Below are 20925 nucleotides of genomic sequence, written 5' to 3' on the forward strand. Positions count from 1 at the left end.
CTGCTGTCTGTGTAGCTCTTTTTAGACTTTTACTGAGTGGCTCTCACACACAGCTGCTCTCAGTGGCACCTCCATTTTCTGACTGGAATTTTCCACTGCCAGAGATGCCCTCCTCTCTCACAGCTACCTCAGACTGTGTCCTGACCAACTGTCATCCCTCCAACTGTCCCTGGTCATGTGACCTGCCCCTGACCTCCAGAGCTGCTGCCAAGGCTGCTGGGAAATATCTGCTTGTATAATCAAATGTACATACTCTGTAGCGTGCCACACGTAATACCTCATATAGCAGGGTATTACAGGTATATATGTGTGTGTGTGGGGGGGTAGATGTGTGTACAGCAGGTATATATGTATGTGTGTGTGGAGGGATAGCATAGGTATATGTGTGTGCGGATACATAGGGCAGGTATATATGAGTGGGGGGTATATAGGGCAGGCATAGGTAGGTGTGAGTGTACAGCAGATATATATGTGTGGGGAGTAGATGAGTGTACAGCAGGAATATAGATGTGTGGAGGGAGTATAGAGGGCAGGTATATTTGAGTGGGGGGTATATAGGGCAGGCATAGGTAGGTATGAGTGTACAGCAGGTATATATATGTGTGTGTGTGTGTGTGTGTGTGTGTGTGTGTGTGTGTAGATTTGTGTACAGTAGGTATATATATATATATATATATATGTGTGGAGGGGCAGATGTGTGTACAGCAGGTATATATGTGTGTGGGGAGGATAGATGTGTGTACATCAGGTATATATATATATATATATATATATGTGTGTGTGTGGAGGGGTAGATGTGTGTACAGCAGGTATATATATGTGTGCGGGGAGTAGATGTGTGTACAGCAGGCATATATATGTGTGAGGGGGTAGATGTGTGTACAGCAGGTATATATATATATATATATAATGTAGGGGGGGTAGATGTGTGTACAGCAGGTATATATATGTGTGTGTGGGGTGGGTGTGTGTACAGCAGGTATATACTGTATGTGTGTATGGAGGGAGTACATAGGGCAGGTACAGGTATATACACTGAGTGTGGCACGGGGAGGGGAGGAAGTGCTGCAGCCGCTGTGTATTGCGGGTCACTTGCTTGTCTCCGTGTCTCCCTCTTCCGGCGCCGGTTCCCCGCTCTCATCCTCCCCGGGCGGCTCCGTCCTCCGCTGCCGCCGCCTCACACTGACTGGCCAAGCCTCCCACAGCCCCAGCCCGTTACCGTCTTCCTCCTCCAGCCAATCACACAGTGGCCAGTTGACTGCCGCCACGCCCCGCCGACCGGTGATTGGCTAACAGCTCTGAGTGATCACAACCCCTTCTCAGACACTCCGACAATCACACAGCCCCGCCCTAACCATTGGTTCTACTCTATAACATAGGCACCTCCTCTCAGCAAATGACACACATAAAGGGCCAGAAGACACGCCCAGATCAGCCATGTGTCTGCTTTTTCCTCCTATACAGTATATTAGCCCAGATCTGTGACTCTGACTCCGCCCAGCATTGTGACTCCACCCAGCGTTAGCAAATGATTCACAAAGTCACAGATCTGGGCTAATATATAGGAGATAAATGCTATTGTTATGCATGTGCTTTCTAGTTCACAGTGAACACATGCTTAAATTCGCAACCTGCATCCACTTACACATCCTATAGCAGTGATAGTTCAACAACAGCTGGGGATATATTTACTAAGCTCCCAATTTTGACCGATTTTGTGGTTTTTTTTCAGTGTCATCTCGGGAATTTACTAAACTGAAATCTCGGCAGTGATGAGGGCATTCGTATTTTTTTTGAAGGCAGAGAAAAAAAATACGAATGAATACACCATCGGTCAAACACGCCTGTTATTTGATACAACTCGGTAATTTCCTAAAAATCGTATTCACAATCACTGCCGGTAATAGCCAAACACTGCCGTGAAAAAGTACAAATTGGAGAAAAAAAGCAGTTTTCAAATAGACCTGCTTTTGTTCCCCGTATTCTGATAGGCATGCACGGATCAGTGAGATCTGTGCATGTTTATCTTTGGGAAGGGGTGTGAAATTGTTAAAAATCCCCCCAAAAAATTGCGTGGGGTCCCCCCTCCTAAGCATAACCTGCCTCGGGCTCTTTGAGCCGGTCCTGGTTCTAAAAATACAGGGGAAAAAATGACTGGGGTTCCCCCATATTTAAATAACCAGCACCGGGCTCTGCGCCTGGTCCTGGTGCACAAAATACGGGGGACAAAAAACGTAGGGATCCCCGTATTTTTTACACCAGCACCGGGCTCCACTAGTCAGAGACATAATGCCACAGCCGGGGGACACTTTTATATTGGTCCCTGCGGCCCTGGCATTAAATCCCCAACTAGTCACCCCTGGCCGGGGTACCCTGGAGGAGTGGGGACCCCTTAAATCAAGGGGTCCCCCCCTCCAGCCACCCAATTACCAGGGGTGACGCCCGAGGCTGCCCCCCCCCATCCGTGGGCGGTGGATGGGAGGCTGATAGCCTGTTGTGTAAAAAAAGAATATTGTTTTTTGTAGCAGAACTACAAGTCCCAGCAAGCCTCCCCCGCAAGCTGGTACTTGGAGAACCACAAGTACCAGCATGCGGGGGGAAATGGGCCCACTGGTACCTGTAGTTCTACTACAAAAAAATACCCAAATAAAAACAAAACACAGACACCGTGAAAGTAAAAGTTTAATGCACATACATGTACATACATACATACATACATACATACATACTTACCTATGTTGACCCGAAGCACTCGGTCCCCTTGTCCAGTAGAAACCAGGGGTACCTGTAAATAAAATTATACTTACAAAGAATCCGGTGTAGATCGGTCCTCTTCTTAAAAGTTATAATCCAGGGACTTGGCAAAAAAACAAACCGCTCACCCGACCCATGAATTGAAAGGGGATCCATGTTTACACATGGATCCCCTTTCCCCGAATGTCGGGACCCCCGTGACTCCTGTCAAGGAGTATTTCTTCAGCCAATCAGGGAGCACCATGTCATGGCACTCTCCTGATTGGCTGTACGCGCCTGCACTGTCAGGCGGAGCACTGTGGATACAATGTAGCGTAGCGGCGCTACATTATATCCAATGATGGGAACTTTGCGGTCTGCGGTAGACCGCGAGGTTAAGTGGGGCCACCCACAAAAGTGACCCCACTTAACCTCGCGGTCTACCGCAGACCGCAAAGTTTCCACCATTGGTTATAATGTAGCTGCGCTACACTACATTGTAACCAGTGTGCTCCTCCTGATTGACAGTGCAGGAGCGCACAGCCAATTAGGAGAGTGCCATGACATGGCGCTCCCTGATTGGCTTGCGGGACCTTCACTGACAGAAGTCACTGGGGTTCCCGCCAATCGGGGAAAGGGGTTCCATGTGTAATCATGGAACCCCTTTAGTAGCGTGGAGTGGGTTTTTCGTTTTTTAAACAAGTCCCTGGATTACGACGAGAAAGAAGAGGACAGATCTACACTGGATTGGCTGTAAGTATAACTTTATTTTTACAGGTAATCCGTGGATTCTACTGGACAAGTGGACGCGAATCGCAGCGTTGGATGTAGGTAAGTATGTGAGTGTGTAAGTGTGTGTAATTAAAATTGTACTTTCACAGTGTCTGTGTAGTGTTTTTTTGGGGGTATTTTTTTGTAGTAGAACTACAGGTACCAGCAGGCCCTTTATTTTCCCGCATGCTGGTACTTGTGGTTCTCCAAGTACCAGCTTGCGGGGGAGGCTTGCTGGGACTTGTAGTTCTTCTACAAAGAACAATATTCTTTATTTTTACACAATGGCTATCAGCCTCCCATCCACCACCCACGGATGGGGGGGACAGCCTCAGGCTTCACCCCTGGCCCTTGGGTGGCTGGAGGAGGGGGGACCCCTTGATTCCAGGGGTCCCCCCTCCTCCAGGGTACCCCAGCCATGGGTGACTAGTTGGGGGGGGGGTAATGCCACGGCCGCAGGGACCAGTATAACAGTGTCCCCCGGCTGTGGCATTATCTTCTCGGCTAGTGGAGCCCGGTGCTGGTTTAAAAAATACGGGGGACCCATACGTCTTTTGTCCCCTGTATTTTTTTAACCAGGACCGGACGCAGAGCCTGGTGCTGGTTGTTTAAATATGGGGGAACCCTACACAATTTTTCCCCTGTATTTTTACAACCAGGACCGGCTCCAAGAGCCCGAGGCTGGTAACACATAGGAGCCACGCAAATGTTTTTAAACATTTTAACGGAAAAAGACCCTATCCCACAGATAAGCATGCATGGATCTCATTGATCCGTGCATGACTATCCAAACACACCAGGAAAAAGCAGGCCTTTTTTTTTCTGCTTTTTTTTTTACGATTTGTAAATTAAAAAACGACCGCAATTGACCACTCACTGACAAACGCCAAAATACAAATGAATAGTAAATTCCCGTGTTGTATGAACAAACAGCCGCACTTGACCGATGGTCTATTAATTCGTATTTCTGCCCTCTGCCATGAAAACCATTCCGAATAGCCCCAACACTGCCGAGATTTGTGCTTAGTAAATTCCCGTGTTGCCACTTAGAAAAAAAAAAAAAAAAACTCGGACAAAATCGGGACTTTAGTAAATAAACCCCCTGGGGTCTGACTATAGGCCCTCATTCCGAGTTGATCGGTCGCAAGGCGAATTTAGCAGAGTTACACACGCTAAGCCTACGCCTACTGGGAGTGTATCTTAGCTTCTTAAAATTGCGACCGATGTATTCGCAATATTGCGATTACAAACTACTTTGCAGTTTCTGAGTAACTTCAACCTTACTCTGCCTGTGCGATCAGTTCAGTGCTTGTCGTTCCTGGTTTGACGTCACAAACACACCCAGCGTTCGGCCAGACACTCCCCCGTTTCTCCAGCCACTCCTGCGTTTTTTCCGGAAACGGTAGCGTTTTCATCCACACGCCCATAAAACGCCGTGTTTCCGCCCAGTAACACCCATTTCCTGTCAATCACATTACGATCGCCGGAGCGATGAAAAAGCCGTGAGTAAAAATACTATCTTCATTGTTAAATTACTTGGCGCAGTCGCAGTGCGAATATTGCGCATGCGTACTAAGCGGATTTTCATTGCGATGCGATGAAAAATACCGAGCGAACGACTCGGAATGAGGGCCATAAGTATCTAATTTAATAATAACATGTAGTAGCTGGTGTTATCCAGTAGATGGTGCTGTTGCATCATCTATAATACAGTAATTCAGTTTCCTCAGTGAACAAATATGCACTGCTTCTAGCTACTGTATAACTACACTCTGGGTTTATGTCAAACCAGTGACCAGCTGCTTAGCCGCTCCCGGTACCCTGTCAGCTATATATTATGCTTGCTGTACCATGTTTAACTGGGTGACACGCCAGAAAGAATTAACTGGTGGCCAACATTATAGTAGCTCCCTGTTCAGTGTATGCATGGAGTGAAAGGCGTGTTTGGGTCTCACCATCCCATAGTACAGCCATTCAGAGAATCACCACAGCCCCTCCTCCTGCTCACTGCTATTTTGATACCAGCTGCTTGGTAGTCTCCCTGCCACCACTAACCAGGACCTGCACTCCACTCCACCAGGAGAGCACCCAGGAAACCCTTACTGGCTGCACTCCCCTAGATGCCTGGCCATTTATTTACAGCTCAGTGGCTGGCTCGTAACATCCAGGAGGTGAGCGGTAAAGGAGGAAAGCCAGTGAGGAACTGCAACACCCACGGGTGTATCTAGGGGTCCGAGCGCCCCTGGCAAAGTAAGGGACTGGCGCCCCCATATCTGAAATAGGGAAGGTGCATGTGCAAGAAAGGGACATGATCTTGTGGTAAAGGGGCATGACCATACAATAGTTCCCCCAATTCAAATTACGCTACACAGTAGTAACCCTTATACACATCATGCCCACACAGTAGCAGTTCCCTTTACACATTATGCCCACACTGAGGAGACAGCAGTGCCTGGCCTGGCTGAGGACACAATGCCACCCAAGGCCAGGTAGTATAATCAAATAGTAGTGCAAAGAAGTGCAGTGCAGTGCACCACCTAGTGGTGCAAGTAGAAAAAAAATGTTAGCGGTACCGTGTGCGCACGATGGGTGTGGCCACATGCCGCATAATGCGTGGACAATGAAAATGGGGGCGTGATACACATGACCCCAATACTGCAATGCCAGATACACATATGCCCCCAATAGTGCCAGATACACATATGCCGCCACAGTGCTAGATACACACATGCCCTCACAGTGCCAGATACACACATGCCCCCACAGTGCTAGATATGCCCCCACAGTGCTAGAATTGCCCCTACAGTGCATGATATGCCCCCAGTGTCAGATACACCCCTACAGTGCTTGATATGCCCCCACAGTGCCAGATACACATATGCCCCCACGTTGCCAGATATGCCCCCACATTGCCAGATACACATGCCCCCACAGTGCCAGATGTGCCCCCACAGTGCCAGATGTGCCCCCACAGTGCCAGATATGCCCCCACAGTGCCAGATAAGCCCCCACAGTGCCAGATATGCCCCCACAGTCATATAGTCATAGTCCTCATCCCCCTACCAGCACATAGCCATAGTCCCCTCCCAGTAAATAGCCATAGCCCCCACCTCCCCAAGCAATAGCCATAGTCCCCCAAGCACATAGCCGTAGACTCCACCTCTCCCAACACAGTCATACAGTAGTCCCCACCCCATTTCCATCACATAACAATAGTGAAGAAACTGCAAAAAAAAAAACTACAGCTCCCAGCAGCCCTTGCCGTCGGGAGCTCCCGACTGCAAGGGTTGCTGGGAGTTGTAGTTTATTTTCAGTTTCTTCCCTGTAGTGCATTGCGTTGCCGGACACCGGCGCCAGCTCCTGCCTGCTGAGCGATCATCCGCCCTCCACCCCAGGCAATGCACAGGCAGCTCGGCACAGCAGGTATTGTCAGACACTACGGCTTAAGGGATTCCACCCATTGGCCGAGGGTGGCACCGTCGGGCGGCGCCCACTGCTTGGCTGGTGCCCCTGGCAAGTGCCATCCTGGCCAATGGGTAGATACGTCCATGGAACACCCACTGGCAATCACCCCATATCGCTCTAGCATACCTCCCAACGGTCATGATTTTTTTACGGGACAGTCCTGTTTATTGGGACTGTCCCGCTGTTCTACCGCAGGCCGTAGTGTCCCGCAGTGAGGGGCAATTGGGAGACTCCTGTTACCCATTAAGTTGCTGTGCTCAGTGTCTACTCACGGGAGGCAAAGAGACTGGGGGCATGGCCAGCAGCTTACAGAGCGCTGGGCATGCCCCCATAGTGACAAAAACGGTGTGACTCTTGATCGTGGCATTCCCATGAAGCCACGTCCCTTTCCCCCGAGCCATGCCCCCTTTTTGCAGGCGCACCTACATGCACATCAAGAATGTTTGGAAGTATGCTCTGGATGAAAGGCCCCACCTACTGCCAATCCAGAAGCCTCTCTACAGCACTGCTGGCCACCAATGTAAACGGGATGCAGTCAGTTTACCTCCAATCAAAATCCGAGCCTCGCGAGAATCCGACAGCGGGATGATGACGTTCGGGCGCGCTCGGGTTAACCGAGCAAGGCGGGAAGATCCGAGTCGCTCGGACCCGTGTAAAAAAACCTGAAGTTCGAGCGGGTTCGGATTCCGAGGAACCGAACCCGCTCATCTCTAATATATAGTATTACAGTGCAGCATTTTGGTGACCAACAGTATATAGCTGTAAAGTACATTAGGCCATTGCTGTAGTATCTTGCAGCTCTGTGTCACTGCAAGTATCCATTCCATATCTGTGCTGCATTATTATGAGCAGTATATAGTAGGACTGTGCAGCATTTTGGTGACCAGCAGTATACATATATAGTACAGTACAGTAGACCATTGCTGTATCTTGCAGCTCTGTGTAACTTCTAGTTTCCTGATCAGTGCTCAATATCTGCTGCATTGTTGTGACCAGTATGTATACTGTACTGTACCACGTGTGTTATACACATGGTGATTATACATCCTGTAATCTGTACTGAGCGATGTGTGAGATACACCTGGGGATTATACACCCTATATTATTATTATTATTATTATTATTATTATTATTATCCTTTATTTATATGGCGCCACAAGGGTTCTGCAGCACCCATTTACAGAGTACATAAATAATCAAACAGGAAAACAGCAGCTTACAGTTGATGACAGTATAGGACAAGTACAGGGTAAATACACATAGTTACATCAGCAGATGACACTGGAATAAGTATCAGGTGGCAGAAGACTGCTGGATGTGGTACAGTTGAAGATTATTAAAGTAAGACAAAGGATAAGCACATGAGGGAAGAGGGCCCTGCTCGTGAGAGTTTATAATCAAAAGGGGAGGGGTAGACAGACATGGGTGACACAGATCGGGTACATAGAGAACGTGGAACAGAGGGTTAGGATGAGATTTGTCTGGGTTTGGTGAAGAAGTGGACCCCCAGAAGGCACAAGTCAATACTTAACACTGCAACATTTTACTGGGCTATGCAGGAGAAAATTAAAATTAGGGGAAAATAAAAATAAATAAAAAAGAATCAATAACTTCTACCGCTTTCAAAAAGGTCAATGGAAGCTGAAATAATGGACAACTACCTCATGGAAGCCAGATACAGTATACCAAACAGTAACATAGAAACATAGAAACATAGAAACATAGAATTTGACGGCAGATAAGAACCACTTGGCCCATCTAGTCTGCTCCTTTTTTATTTTATCCTTTAGGCAATCTCAACCCTTTTTTAACCTTGATTCTTTGTAAGGATATTCATATGCCTGTCCCAAGCATGTTTAAATTGCCCTACAGTCTTAGCCTCTACCACCTCTGATGGGAGGCTATTCCACTTATCCACTACCCTTTCTGTGAAGTAATTTTTCCTTAAATTTCCCCTGAACCTCCCCCCCTCCAGTCTCAATGTATGACCTCAAGTTCTAATACTTCTTTTCCTTTAGAGAATGTTTCCCTCCTGAACTTTGTTAAGACCCTTTATATATTTGAAAGTTTCTATCATGTCTCCCCTTTCCCTTCTCTCCTCCAAACTATACATGTTAAGATCTTTTAGCCTTTCCGGGTAAGTTTTGTGATGTAGGCCATGCACCATTTTAGTTGCCCTTCTTTGTACACTCTCTAATGTATTTATATCCTTCTGGAGATAGGGTCTCCAGAACTGGACACAGTATTCCAGATGGAGCCGTACCAATGACCTATACAGTGGCATTATCACTTCTTTTTTCCTGCTACTGATTCCTCTCCCTATGCAACCAAGCATCTGACTTGCCTTTCTCATTGCTTTGTTGCATTGCTTTCCTGCCTTCAAGTCACTTGAAATAGTGACTCCTAAATCTCTTTCCTCCTCAGTCGTTTCCATTATAGTACCCTTGATACTATACTTAGCCTTTGGGTTTTTGAGACCCAAGTGCATGATTTTGCATTTTTTAGCATTAAACTGTAGTTGCCACGTTCTTGACCATTTCTCAAGCCTACCTAGGTCATTAATCATTTGTTTGACCCCTCCCGGTGTGTCTACCCTGTTGCATATCTTTGTATCATCTGCAAAAAGGCATATCTTCCCTTCAATACCATCTGCAATGTCACCAACAAAGATATTAAAGAGAACTGGACCAAGTACAGATCCCTGGGGTACTCCACTGGTAACATTTCCCTCCATAGATTGCATTCCATTAACTACGACTGTCTGTTTCCTATCCTGCAACCAGGTTCTTATCCATTTAACTGATTTATAATCCACCCCCAGGCTTTCAAGTTTATTTAGCAGTCTGCGATGTGGGACAGTGTCAAATGCCTTACTAAAGTCTAGATATGCTACATCTACAGCTCCCCCTTGATCTATTATTTTCATCACAGAGTCAAAAAAGTCAATAAGATTTGTTTGGCATGATCTCCAACCAGTAAATCCATGCTGTTTTGGATCCTGTAAGTTGTTTGATTTAAGATATTCCACTACTCTTTCTTTTAATAGTTTTTCCATTACTTTCCCTACTACTGATGTAAGGCTTACTGGTCTGTAGTTACTTGCTTCTTCCTTGCTTCCACTTTTGTGCAGTGGAACTACATTTGCTCTTTTCCAGTCCTCTGGAATAGCACCTGTATTTAGTGACTGGTTAAATAATTCTGTTAAAGGTGTAACCAGCACATCTTTTAGCTCTTTGAGTATCCTTGGGTGTATCCAATCTGGTCCCATTGATTTATCCACTTTTAGTTTTGAAAGTTCTGTTAGGACCTTCTCCTCTGTAAATGTACTTTCATCTACCTTATTTTTATGAATGTCCTTGCAATTTAACTGTGGCCCCATCCCTTCTTCTGTAGTAAATACTGAGCAAAAATAATTATTTAGGTGATCTGCTATTGCCTTGTCTCCCTCCACCAAATGCCCACTCTCTGTCTTAAGTCTTATTATTCCTCCATTTGATTTTCTCCTTTCACTTATATACTTAACCTTGATTCTTTGTAAGGATATTCATATGCCTGTCCCAAGCATGTTTAAATTGCCCTACAGTCTTAGCCTCTACCACCTCTGATGGGAGGCTATTCCACTTATCCACTACCCTTTCTGTGAAGTAATTTTTCCTTAAATTTCCCCTGAACCTCCCCCCCTCCAGTCTCAATGTATGACCTCGAGTTCTAATACTTCTTTTCCTTTAGAGAATGTTTCCCTCCTGAACTTTGTTAAGACCCTTTATATATTTGAAAGTTTCTATCATGTCTCCCCTTTCCCTTCTCTCCTCCAAACTATACATGTTAAGATCTTTTAGCCTTTCCGGGTAAGTTTTGTGATGTAGGCCATGCACCATTTTAGTTGCCCTTCTTTGTACATTCTCTAATGTATTTATATCCTTCTGGAGATAGGGTCTCCAGAACTGGACACAGTATTCCAGATGGAGCCGTACCAATGACCTATACAGTGGCATTATCACTTCTTTTTTCCTGCTACTGATTCCTCTCCCTATGCAACCAAGCATCTGACTTGCCTTTCTCATTGCTTTGTTGCATTGCTTTCCTGCCTTCAAGTCACTTGAAATAGTGACTCCTAAATCTCTTTCCTCCTCAGTCGTTTCCATTATAGTACCCTTGATACTATACTTAGCCTTTGGGTTTTTGAGACCCAAGTGCATGATTTTGCATTTTTTAGCATTAAACTGTAGTTGCCACGTTCTTGACCATTTCTCAAGCCTACCTAGGTCATTAATCATTTGTTTGACCCCTCCCGGTGTGTCTACCCTGTTGCATATCTTTGTATCATCTGCAAAAAGGCATATCTTCCCTTCAATACCATCTGCAATGTCACCAACAAAGATATTAAAGAGAACTGGACCAAGTACAGATCCCTGGGGTACTCTACTGGTAACATTTCCCTCCATAGATTGCATTCCATTAACTACGACTGTCTGTTTCCTATCCTGCAACCAGGTTCTTATCCATTTAACTGATTTATAATCCACCCCCAGGCTTTCAAGTTTATTTAGCAGTCTGCGATGTGGGACAGTGTCAAATGCCTTACTAAAGTCTAGATATGCTACATCTACAGCTCCCCCTTGATCTATTATTTTCATCACAGAGTCAAAAAAGTCAATAAGATTTGTTTGGCATGATCTCCAACCAGTAAATCCATGCTGTTTTGGATCCTGTAAGTTGTTTGATTTAAGATATTCCACTACTCTTTCTTTTAATAGTTTTTCCATTACTTTCCCTACTACTGATGTAAGGCTTACTGGTCTGTAGTTACTTGCTTCTTCCTTGCTTCCACTTTTGTGCAGTGGAACTACATTTGCTCTTTTCCAGTCCTCTGGAATAGCACCTGTATTTAGTGACTGGTTAAATAATTCTGTTAAAGGTGTAACCAGCACATCTTTTAGCTCTTTGAGTATCCTTGGGTGTATCCAATCTGGTCCCATTGATTTATCCACTTTTAGTTTTGAAAGTTCTGTTAGGACCTTCTCCTCTGTAAATGTACTTTCATCTACCTTATTTTTATGAATGTCCTTGCAATTTAACTGTGGCCCCATCCCTTCTTCTGTAGTAAATACTGAGCAAAAATAATTATTTAGGTGATCTGCTATTGCCTTGTCTCCCTCCACCAAATGCCCACTCTCTGTCTTAAGTCTTATTATTCCCCCATTTGATTTTCTCCTTTCACTTATATACTTAAAAAAAGTTTTGCCCCCTTTATCTACTGACTGGGCCATTTTCTCCTCAGCTTCTGCCTTTGCACGTCTGATCACTTTCTTAGCATCCTTCCGTCTGTCCAGATACACCTCTTACTCAGTACTTAGCAGAGTTAGGAATGAGTGCTTATGAAATACAGTAACATTTTGTCATAATATTTCAGAAACTGCATGGCTGGTCTCTTGCACTCTTTTGCTCTAATACACCACCTGCTTTAGGATTTATATTCAAAAACATTATGTCTCCATAATCCCAAAAACGTCGGTCTTCTTGGAAAGTGGTTTGCTCCTTTGTAAGGGAAAGAGAACAAACGTTCTCAAACAACGGTTTCTCAATTTCCTTTTCCTCTGGGAAGGGATTGTGGATTTGCAGGAATATCTGAGCATTTCTGTAATCAGAAAGCAGCGACTTTCTACAAATGTTTACGAATAATTCCAGTGATTTTGTCATTTTCTTCAAGTGATTTGGACCAATAATACCATTGATTAGAACGAATAATTCCAGTGATTTTGTCATTTTCTTCCAGTGATTTGGACCAATAATACCATTGATTAGAACAAATATTTCCAGTGATTTGGTCATTTTCTTCCAGTGATTTGGACCAATAATACCATTGATTAGAACGAATAACTCCTGTGATATTGAGGTGTTTGTGTTGCTTAGCTTAGCCATCCAGCGACCACAGTGCACCTCTTTTTCTCTTTTCTTTGCATCATGTCCTGTTTGGGGCCAATTTTTTAAGTGCCATCCTGTCTGACACTTCCGTATATGTCCAGTGGTACTGCCATTTGACATAATTCCCGACATTACTGCCATTCAATTCCAGTGATTTTGTCATTTTCTTCCAGTGATTTGGACCAATAATACCATTGATTAGAGCGAATAATTCCAGTGATTTTGTCATTTTCTTCCAGTGATTTGGACCAATAATACCATTGATTAGAACGAATAATTCCTGTGATATTGAGGTGTTTGTGTCGCTTAGCTTAGCCGTCCAGCGACCACAGTGCACCTCTTTTTCTCTTTTCTTTGCATCATGTGCTGTTTGGGGCCATTTTTTTGAAGTGCCATCCTGTCTGACACTGCAATGCCACTCCTAGATGGGCCAGGTGTTTGTGCCGCCCTCTTGGGTCGCTTAGCTCAGTCATCCAGCGACCTCGGTGCAAATTTTAGGACTAAAAAAAGTTTTGTGAGGTGTTCAGAATAGACTGGAAATGAGTGGAAATTGTGGTTATTGAGGTTAATAATACTATGGGATCAAAATTACCCCAAAATTCTATGATTTAAGCTGTTTTTGAGGTTTTTTTTTTTATTTAAAAACACCCAAATCCGACAAAAAAAATTCAGGGAGGTTTTGCCAAAACGCGTCCGAATCCAAAACACAGCCGCGGAACCGAATCAAAAACCAAAACACAAAACCCAAAAAATTTCCGGTGCACATCTCTAGTTTCATTTAGAACTTGAGAATGGTAACCGGGTCTCTGTTGACAAGATAGATTTAAAAACAAAAATGAAAAGGATTTGTTATAAAGCTTGGATACTAAACTAGAGATATTGGCATGAGACCAATAGTTCTATTAAAAGTAAAATACACTTAAGAGAACATAATTTGAATTAGTAAACATACATGACATTAACTAAACTCAATTGTTTGCCTAATGGCTAATACACAAATAAATCTTCAATTTTACTCTAGGATCCTTAAGGGGGGTACTCACGGAGCGATATTCTAAGCAATCTGACTAGATTGCTTAGAATATCGGCATGATCGCTCCGTGTGTAGCCCCCTTGGCGATAGCGATGCGCGTCCCCGCACATCGCTATCGCTGCTGCTAGATTGGCCTGCATGCAGGCCAATCTAGCGGGTCGCTCACTTCACCCGCTGGGTGAAATGAGCGGCCCCCCCGTCTCCCCCCGCACGCTCAGCACAGATCGCGCTGTGCTGAGCGGCAGGAGAGATGTGTGCTGAGCGGTTCGCTCAGCACACATCTCTCCAGCATCGGCCCGTGGGTACTGGGCTTTACTGTATCTGGATAAGTTTGTGCATTGAAGAAAATGTGTACATCTCATAGTGATCGATGGTAAGAATGGAATTCAAACTCTAGATTTGGATACGAGTTGGTGAATAATAATGAGTAAGATGTTATAGAATAAAGATTTTGCTCACCATGTTAGGCTACGCTACTGTATAAGCTGTAATCAGTCTATCCCATAGATATAACTGGAGCTCACATGCCTATCTATCATTATGAGATACTGTATACAGATTTTCTACCAAATAAAGGATCACATGCACATACCTATCTGGATATTTACCCCAGAGTATAACTGAGGATTTATTGGTATATTAGCCATTAGCCAAACAATTGATTTTTATTGGTAATGTTATGGCCATATATATTTACTAATTCAAAATGTCTCATATAAGTTTATACTTGTTTTATTATTAAAGTAATTTTTATTTTTAATAACACTATTGGTCTCATTCCCATTTTTATTAGTTTAATATCCAAGTACCATGTGAAACATTATTCCTTTGTATTTACATTACCAGGGAGATTGCAATCCCTTTTTTTGCTGAAGGCTGCTTTCTGAATCGTTCTTATTAATTAAGCTGTATGCCCGGTAATCAATTTCTACTCTAGGATGGATTGCTACTCACTATGTACAGTGCTCCTGGTGCTTCTCATTACCTGCTTGTTGGCTAAATACAGAATGATGATGTTGGAAAAAGCCAAACTTCCCCCTGGACCAACTCCTCTTCCCATCATTGGAACCCTATACAAGATGAACATCAGTAATATTGTGCATTCACTACTGGAGGTGAGACAGTGACTTATATAACTGCATTTAATATAACTGTTATTTATTTTGTCCAATGTGCATAACTGGTCGGAGCGTAACGTACTGTTTACCTGATTTGCAGCTAGATGTTTCAGTACTTGCCTACTTGATAGACACAATTTACTGGAACTTTTATTTAATTTATATAAATAAAATAAGACTAAATAAAGCAGAACATATTCAAATGTCACTTCCTACAGTATAACAATTGTATAGTAGCAAAAGTAAAAAAGTGTATAACAGTATCAAATAACACAAACGTGTAATGATATATTTACCACTGGCTGGCAAGTGAAAATGCAGAGTAGATCAAACTTTCTTTTATCAATCTGCCTTGCCACATACTTACAGCATATAGTACTGTATTTTACTTGCATAAATAGCATAATCTCAGAGAACAAAATAAAATATTTTAGTCCTCACTTTCAGAACTGTGGGTAGAATTATGTAAACCTCTCAAAGCAAAGGTTAAACGTGGCCCTCAAGGCACAGCAATGGTCCAGATTTTAAATGTATCCATGCTTGGCCACAGGTGACATAGGAGGTCATTCATACCCAATCGCACGCTGCCTTTTTTTGCAGCTGTGCGATCGGGTCTGAATAGCGCATGCGTATGCACCGCAATGCGCAGGCGCGTTGGTCGTCGGCAACGGGGATCACCGGGCAGCGACGAATTTAATGAAGAAAGTGATCACACCGGCGATCACAAGAAGATTGACAGGCAGAAGGCGTTTGTGGGCGGCAACTCACCGTTTTCTGGGAGTGTCCGGCAAAACGCAGGCGTGCCCATCCGTTCAGGAGGAGGATTCCTGATGTCACCACCGGCCCGGATCGTTGCAGCGGCTGAGTAAGTCCTGGGCTGTGCAGAAACTCACTGCACAGCCGTTCGCACCCCTGCGACACGCTTACCCCCTCCCCTGTAGGCGGCGATTACCTTGTCGTAGCAGTGCATAAAATAGCCTGCGTGTGACCGGGTCTGAATTAGGCACCTAGGGCCTAATTCAGAGTTGATCGTAGCAGCAGTTGGGCAAAACCATGTGCACTGCAGGGGGGACAGATATAACATGTGCAGAGAGAGTTAGATTTGGGTGGGGTGTGCTCAAACTGAAATCTAAATTGCAGTGTAAAAATAAAGCAGCCAGTATTTACTCTGCACAGAAACAATATAACCCACCCAAATAGAACTCTTTCTGCACATGTTATATCTGCCACACCTGCAGTGCACATGGGGGGTAATTCTGAGTTGATCGCAGCAGGAACTTTGTTAGCAGTTGTGCAAAACCATGTGCACTGCAGGGGAGGCAGATATAACATGTGCAGAGAGAGATAGATTTGGGTGGGTTATATTGTTTCTGTGCGAACGGCTATGCAGTGAGTTTCTGCACAGCCCAGGACTTACTCAGCCGCTGCTAACAAAGTTCCTGCTGCGATCAACTCAGAATTACCCCCATGGTTTTGCCCAACTGCTAACAAATTTGCTGCTGCGAACAACTCAGAATTATCCCCATAGGGGGTAATTCCAAGTTGATCACAGCAGGAATTTTATTAGCAGTTGGGCAAAACCATGTGCACTGCAGGGGAGGCAGGTATAACATGTGCAGAGAGAGTCAGCTTTGGGTGTGGTCAGGTGTGTTTAAACTGAAATCTAAATTGCAGTGTAAAAATAAAGCAGCCAGTATTTACCCTGCACAGAAACAAAATAACCCACCCAAATCTAACTCACTCTGTACATGTTATATCTGTCCCCCCTGCAGTGCACATGGTTTTGCCCAACTGCTAACAAAGTTCCTGCTGCGATCAACTCAGAATTACCCCCATGGTTTTGCCCAACTGCTAACAAATTTGCTGCTGCGATCAACTCTGATTTACCCCCTTAATTAGTACCTCAGTCAATTTGATTTAACTAAAACATAGGAGGCGATTCAGACTTGATCGATAGGCTGCTAAAATTGTAGTCCTGCCAGTGATGTGCGGTGGGGTGAGGCAGGTGAGGCAGAGCCTTTTCTGTCATACTAACGTTTGTGCCAGAGTTTTGACTGTATAAAGTATATGAAAAATACAATGAATTTGTTTGAAATATCTTCTTTGCATTATTCTAATAATTTTCATAGCCAAGACTCTGTAGTAAAAAGTCTATGGCAGGTGAGGCTGTGCCCCCCACCCAGCCTATCTTTTCCGCACATCTATGATCAAAACTCACCAAATTTCCAGGAGTTTATACTGCTGTACATGTGTATAATGCCCAGATGTACCCTTTGGCTCATATATTGCGTGGCTTTGGTGCTAGCCAGTGCCCCCTGAGACATTTAACTCACCGCATGTCCCTGAGTCCTGCGATCAGTCGCTGCCCAAGGGGAGTGTATATTCACCGTGCAAGTGTGCGATCGCATGTGTACGCCAAGCTGCAAAGATTTCCCTTAGTCGGTGGACAGCAGCAAATCCGTTCGCACCTCACTCACCATTGAATGATTTGCCCTATGTGTGCAGTCTGTGCGCAGCCCGGGACTTACTCCTACAGTGTGATCAGAACGGCCTAATCAGAGCCGGAGCTGATGTCACACACCCTCCCTGAATATGTTTGGAAACGCCTGCGTTTTCCCTGACACTCCCAGAAAATGGTCAGTTGCCACCCACAAACAGCTTCCTTCTGTCCATCAGCATGCAAATGGCTGTGCAATTAGACAGAGGCATCACTCACCTCTTATGTACTCGGTGCGGCAGGGGGCATGGCTCCATGGGAGGTCATGGCTATGCGGACCGAACCACGGGAGGGGCATGGCTTCATGGGAGGGGCATGGCTAAGCCGCGTTTTTGTCACTCCAGGGGTCCGGGAGTCGCGGCCTGCCCCTGGAGACTGGCGTTTCTGCAGTGCCAGCTCCTACCTCATGACAGGATCCGGGTTGCTGCACGTAATGTTACAGTGCAGCACCCAGCTCCTGTCACTGAGCAGGAGCCGTCTCTTTGTTGTCTCCCCTCGGCGTATGACACCCGGGTGCGGGCTGCACCCCACCTACCCACCTTGTGAGGCCACTGCAATTAGAATTTTCGCAACAGCCTGTCTAAAAGGATGTGGGTGCATGCAGAGGTGTTTGCGGTATGGGCAAAGCTCCGTTTCCTAAGCAGAGACGAAGCATTGCAGGGGCGTGTCTAAAAAACGGGGGGCAGTGCGGCATGAATGGGGGCGTGGCGGTGGCATGATTAGGGCGGCTGCGTGACATCACATTCAGCCGCCGAGATCAGAAAGATGGGGCAGGCCTCCTGCGCCGGCAGGAGGCTACCCTAATTTCTACGATGAAGCAGAAATTGCAATGTGATTGCAATTTCTGCTTCATTAGCCTTGCCCTGCGATGGGCGGCCCCCAGCATGCAGCCCTTAGGGTGAAATGTGTCAAAGCTTGGAGATAGAGAGAGAGAGAGAGAAAGAGAGAGAGAGAGAGGGATAGGGAGAGGGAGAAGGAAAATAACAATCAATCAGCTTGTCATTTTACAGACTGTTTAAAAGATGACAGGAGCTACAGTACCGAATACTTATGCAGTCACAATTTATTTTTCAGAATACTGGGGTGTATATGTAATTTATAATCTGATGAACAGTTATTCCTGTGTGGCTTAGATTTATAACATACATTTATTTTATTCCTTTTTTTTTTTGCATTATATTGAGAATCCCTGGACTCTATTTTGTTTGTACAAACCCCCACATTTTCACCCTTATTTGTCCATCACTTAACATTTTTGTCTCTCTACTTTTTTATCTTTAAGCTAGTTATGATTATCGCTTGCTTCTCAACTGTTCCTTACTGTACCTTTACTTAAAAAGTGTCCTGTCCTGCAATAGATATCTCCCTTCTCCTACAGATATGTCCTCATCTATTATTGCTACTGTAATGACTGCATAATAGTCGCAATGAGATGTGACCAGGAACAACTAAGAGACTGTGTTGATTAATTTGAAATTTGAAACCTGTATATCTGAGTGCGACTGAGTCAACTGTATATGAAGCACAACAGAATTTGGCATGGAAAAAAGCTGCTGCCACTGCATCATAACACTTCTCACACAGATTCAGAGACTCAGTCACAAACAGATATACTGTACAAGTGTTGCATATCAAATTAATCAGCTCAGTTTCCTGGTGTATGCTAGTCAAAACACATTGAGAATAAGATGCATTTTCAGCAAAAAAAGAGGCCTAACGCTAGAAGAGTTGCACGGGACAAGACGTCTCACTCACACTGCATGGCATATTGAAGCTAGATGTATGAGGACACATCTGTATACAGATTCAGAGACTCAGTCGCACACAAGTGTCAGAATTAATCAGCTCAGTCTCCTGGTGCATGCTAGTCAAAACACATTGAGGCTAAGATGCATTTATTGGCAAAAAAGAGGCCGGATGCTAAAGATGCTAAAAGAGTTGCACAGGACCTGCTGTCTCACTCATGCTGCTCCCCATATTGAGGCTAGATGTATGAGGACACATCTGTATATAGAAACCACTTAATCACTCTACCCTCTACTACATGTCCAACTCATTTCTGTCCCTGCTTCATCCAGCTCCCTCCACTCTTCCTTCCGATTTCTCCCCCCTGGTAACCTACCCTTATGCCTGCCTCAGATAATTCTCCCATTCCTCTGGAACTCACTCCCTTGCCAAGTCAGACTTCTGCATGTCTTACCAGCTTCAAACATTCACTCAACACTCACCTTTTCATCAGAGACCTTCTTTTCTGCCCAGACCACCCGTTCTTTTAGTATTTATGTGAAATCATACATCATTGCTGCAGTGATGCAAAATAGCTCCTCTCGGCGCACCAGGTACCGTGAGACTGTGCTGGCATCAGGCATATTTTTGCATCTTTTTTGATGAAAATGCATCTTAGTCACAACGCGATGTGACTAGGATGCAAGAGTAGGCTGTGCTGCTTGTGCTTTGTATACAGACTCAGTCGCACACAGATATGAAAAAGATGAATATCATAATAATTTGCACCTTAGTTGCATTGCATTGCGACTAAGACACATTTTTGGCCATAAAAAACAGCCAACAAGCAGTGTTGAACAGGACCTGGCAGTTCACTCACCCCAGGCATCTCACGTTGCATGGCATATTGAGGCTAGATGACTGAGGACACATCTGTATGTAAGCTGTCATGTACAAACAGTTACCTACTCATGTGTTTCACTAGCATTGTCCTTGCTTTCAGTGTCCCTTTTCACGGCCGCTGCACTATCTCAGCTAATTGGATACCCGGCTTTGTGGTGCTTACAAAATAATCAAATAAATATATAGTAATTTATACATTTTTCTTTTGTACTATTAGTTGCAAAAAACCTATGGAGACATGTTTACTATATATCAAGGGAACCGTCCTTGTGTTGTTCTGTGCGGATATAAAGCTATAAAGGAGACGCTGATTGACAAGGCAGAAGAATTCAGTGGACGGGCTTATTACCCTTCATTCTATGACTTTACCAAGGGAGATGGTAAGAACATGTTGGTTATGTGGGCTTCTATTCAGTACAAACCCTGTGTGTTCTCCTTATCCAGATCAGCTTGTCTTGTGTATGAAGGATCTCAGTTCTCAGATAGTTTAGCAGGATATGGATATTCATGATTGCTCCTTTAGCACCCTTCCTTTTTGTTAATATAAGGGAGCATTTCATATCTACAACACACATATGCTTTAAATGATGAATGTCTTAAGAAAAGAAATTAAATTTATAAACAGATTGGAATATGAGCTCGACATTAATCTCTAGTTGAGTGGGTTAAACAAAGTTAAGATCAAAGTAAAAAAATAATAATTACAATATAGTTTTAATTAAGCAATATAACATGGTACTGAATACAAAGCTTGC

General features: G+C 44.4%; 1 protein-coding gene across 3 annotated transcripts in view; it reads left to right on the forward strand.

The window, feature by feature from the left end:
- LOC134949254 (cytochrome P450 2F2-like) overlaps window positions 1–20925 on the forward strand; it is a 272832-nt gene that overhangs the window by 93202 nt on the left and 158705 nt on the right. For all 3 annotated transcript variants that reach the window (XM_063937735.1, XM_063937734.1, XM_063937736.1), the window contains exons 5-6: window positions 14891–15042; window positions 20388–20550. In XM_063937735.1, the coding sequence (XP_063793805.1) occupies window positions 14891–15042; window positions 20388–20550 (315 nt within the window). The remainder of the gene's footprint in view (window positions 1–14890; window positions 15043–20387; window positions 20551–20925) is intronic.

The sequence above is a fragment of the Pseudophryne corroboree genome, chromosome 8 (assembly GCF_028390025.1).
Source record: "Pseudophryne corroboree isolate aPseCor3 chromosome 8, aPseCor3.hap2, whole genome shotgun sequence".
NCBI lineage: Eukaryota > Metazoa > Chordata > Amphibia > Anura > Myobatrachidae > Pseudophryne > Pseudophryne corroboree.